General features: G+C 40.5%; 1 protein-coding gene across 2 annotated transcripts in view; it reads right to left on the reverse strand.

Moving 5' to 3' along the window:
* LOC101846749 (dual 3',5'-cyclic-AMP and -GMP phosphodiesterase 11) overlaps positions 1 to 3,308 on the reverse strand; it is a 29,076-nt gene that overhangs the window by 24,574 nt on the left and 1,194 nt on the right. For both annotated transcript variants that reach the window (XM_013084902.2, XM_005102487.3), the window contains exons 2-3: positions 3,051 to 3,177; positions 483 to 1,396 (exon numbers count right to left, since the gene is read on the reverse strand). In XM_013084902.2, the coding sequence (XP_012940356.2) occupies positions 483 to 1,396; positions 3,051 to 3,177 (1,041 nt within the window). The remainder of the gene's footprint in view (positions 1 to 482; positions 1,397 to 3,050; positions 3,178 to 3,308) is intronic.

The following is a 3,308-nucleotide window of genomic DNA, read 5'->3' on the forward strand; positions in this document are numbered from 1 at the left end:
TCCCTGATCCCAAGAAGAAAAATTACACCCGACTCTTTCTTTAGTTTTATCGGCCCCCCCTTTCTGATCCCTGGTAGGAAAAAGAAAGTTCACTTTTTCAATGAAATAAGATATCAGTTGTTTGGGAGAGGGAAAGAATATTTTGACCAGTAAAAAATAATAATAAAATGAGACAAGAGCAAGTGATGGTAGAAAAGTCGCTTATAAAAACGTTCTCGTCGATGATGATGATGATGATGATGATGATGATGATGATGATGATGATGATGATGATGATGATGATGATGATGATGATGACGACGATGGTGATGACGATGGTGATGACGATGATGATGAAAATGCTGAAAAACGTATCACTGATAAAATGAAGTGATGGAATTGAGGACAGCATAGAACGTTTACCTGTTATCCAAGCCAAATTTTCAGAGCAAAATGAGCCTGAAAATAAAACGAACAAGAGAAGAAGAAAAACATTGTCTTACCTTTGCTGCCTAGTTTCTTCATTTTGATTAAGAGCTTCTTTTTGGACTTCTCGTTGTGATCATTGACCGTGACTACGTCCGTCTGGATCAGAATATCTTTGGTGTCACCCAGGTCCTCATCGTTCTCGTCGTTAGACTTGACTGTTTTGACAAAGAACTGAGTCTTTTCGTCCTTTGACGTGAACTTAAAGGTCTTTTTGGGAGAAGTTATTTTGGAATGAGTTCCATATTTTGCGTGATGGTGGGGGTGATGATGATGGTGATGATGATGGTGATGACGATGAGAGTTTGAGGAGCGAGGTCTGCCGTCGACGTTTTCGTTCGATTTAGAAACCGCCGTCAGTGACCCTGCTGGGGTAGAAGGGTTGGTGGACTTACTACCTCGATGTTTCGATTTGTCAGCCCTTCTCTTGGAGAGCGCCGAGTCTGAACGGGAAACTGGTTCCTCTGTGGACACTTGGGCGATGCTCAGCTTAGCTTCGATGTTCGGGGAAAGATCTGACGTGCTGCACGAACGTGCCTCCGTCGTTTCGACGTTCTTAACGGCAACACAAATATTAGACCCGTTTCTCTGAGTCAAGTTAGTTACTGATGAAGATTCTAGATTGTCTTCTAGAATAATATCGTTAACAGGTGCGACTGTGCTGGACACAGACATTGACGTGGCTATGGTGGATGAGGTCTTGGTGGAAGCACTGGCTGGGCCCGGGTGTTCTTTGGGCGTTTTCGTAGACATGGGGATGTCTACAGACGCCTCGTCCTCGATCCGGTCGCTCTCCAACTTCCGGGCGATGACGCTGCTGCGTTTGGTGACGATTTGTGAAGACGAAGTCTTTGAGTATTTCAAAATGTTTTTCTCGTCTGTTAAATAGCCGGGCAGACTGCCCTGTTGACTGGACGTCAACTGCTTTCCTCTGGAGATAATACCAATGTTATTATGAAAGTATTGTACAGAGGTGACACCAATGTCATTAAATAAGTATTATAAATAGCAGATGACGCCAATGTCATTATGTAAGTATTAAAAGTAGTAGAAGATATCATTGCCATTATAGGACTAATGTTTTAGGTAGTAGAGGAGACAAGAGAGAACAAAAGAAAATGAGATAAAGCATTCAACGTCTTCGCGTTTTTTGTGAAAAAAGAATTGTTCCTAAAATTGCAGAAGCAATGTTATACAGGTCACTCGAATCCCTCTTTCTATTCTACATGATAATACTAGATTTAAATAATTTATAGCAGACACAGCATAATAAGAGGTCTTTGAGCTTGACTGTTGTAACTCTCCTTAAAAGATCATAGGGGAATAAAACAAAAGCTAAATTTTGGGTAACAATAGTCTTTAAATTTTTAACAATTATTGTTGTCTTTTAGTACTTTTACCATTATTATCTTCTCTCAGGACAAACACTTGCTTTTTATATAACGGCTTGATCCCTTTCTTCTACTGGATATCCTGACCTAAGAGATGCACTGTTTGCACAATAATGCACTCTTCAAAAACAACACCTTGCTTTTATAAAGCACGGCAGACTGCAGTTATCTAATGATTGAAAGCGATAACTACAGGAAGGGAGAGAACTTAAAACTTTCAGCTACGAAACTATCCCTCTTATTCAGAGAGTTACTCCCCATCCATTACCACATTTCGCCGCCATGGTGTTGCGTTTTTCGTAACTGGTATGAACTCAGGAAAATACGCTGACAGCGGTTTCCATGTAGGTTTTTTTTTCAGAAGAAATGCGGGTGCCGATTTTCTAGATTTCCGCGTTTCTTTAAATTTTTACTCCTTTTATATTTCGGAACGTATTTGTCTCTTTGAACTACTCGTAAAAACAAATAGAAGACAAGTTTGAATTATTCTACGCACGAAGAACCCGGCAAATTCAGCCTTGTCAATGCAAATCTGAAGTCCTATTTGACTAGCGCTGACTCGTCAGCCCGTCCTCCTGGTCCCAATTTTCTTTCTGATGTATGGACTTGCTGAATAATAAATCGTGGTCCTAGAACAGCAAGGTTTTACCTCATTTACACTCTCTTTTGAGATTTCCTTCTTTAATTTTGAGTTCAAAGTTTTGATGCACTTTCATATCTTCTTTAAATGAAAAATAAATTTTCTTCATGTTGTCTCATAATCTAAGAAAATAAAGAAACAGAAGTAGCTTTTGCATGTGTTGTAGGCGTAGAAGGCCTTCGGTTGGAGGCCCCAGACTCTCGAACCCCAAACATACTTACACACATGCACACACACACACACACACACACACACACTCATACAAATAATCCTAGTTAGAACTTTGTTATATATTTTTTGCTTGCATACTGTTCTCTTCTTAAAACCGAATTGAAGTACAATTAAATCATAACAGTGGATGGTTGGCTGGTGGGTTTCTAGAGTTTGTGTGCTCCTTCTTCCTTAACAAACATCTATCATCCATTATCTCTCCTTCTCCAGTTCTTTGTATGTTACTCTTTAGTAACACCATTAATCTTAAGCACTTATATTATGACCTATTTGGGTTGGCACGTGCAGTAAAATTCTTACTAAAAATTTTTTTAAAACCTCACATGCGTTCGTCAGCGCCTCCTCCTTTGTCGGTGTGTGCATTCTTCGCCATAGACCCTCCTGCTTCTTTGGGGGTCTTTTTGAACGGAGGGGGCTGTTCTCTGGGAGCTTTGGTGGAGATGCGGATGCCTGGAGGGGTTTATGGAGTTATTACATACAGGCCAATAGAAGGACACACTACGCACGAACTCGCACACTTGCACACACATACACACGTACACACCTGCGTGCACACACGTTCACACACACACACACACACA

The sequence above is a fragment of the Aplysia californica genome, unplaced genomic scaffold (genome assembly GCF_000002075.1).
Source record: "Aplysia californica isolate F4 #8 unplaced genomic scaffold, AplCal3.0 scaffold00327, whole genome shotgun sequence".
Lineage (NCBI taxonomy): Eukaryota > Metazoa > Mollusca > Gastropoda > Aplysiida > Aplysiidae > Aplysia > Aplysia californica.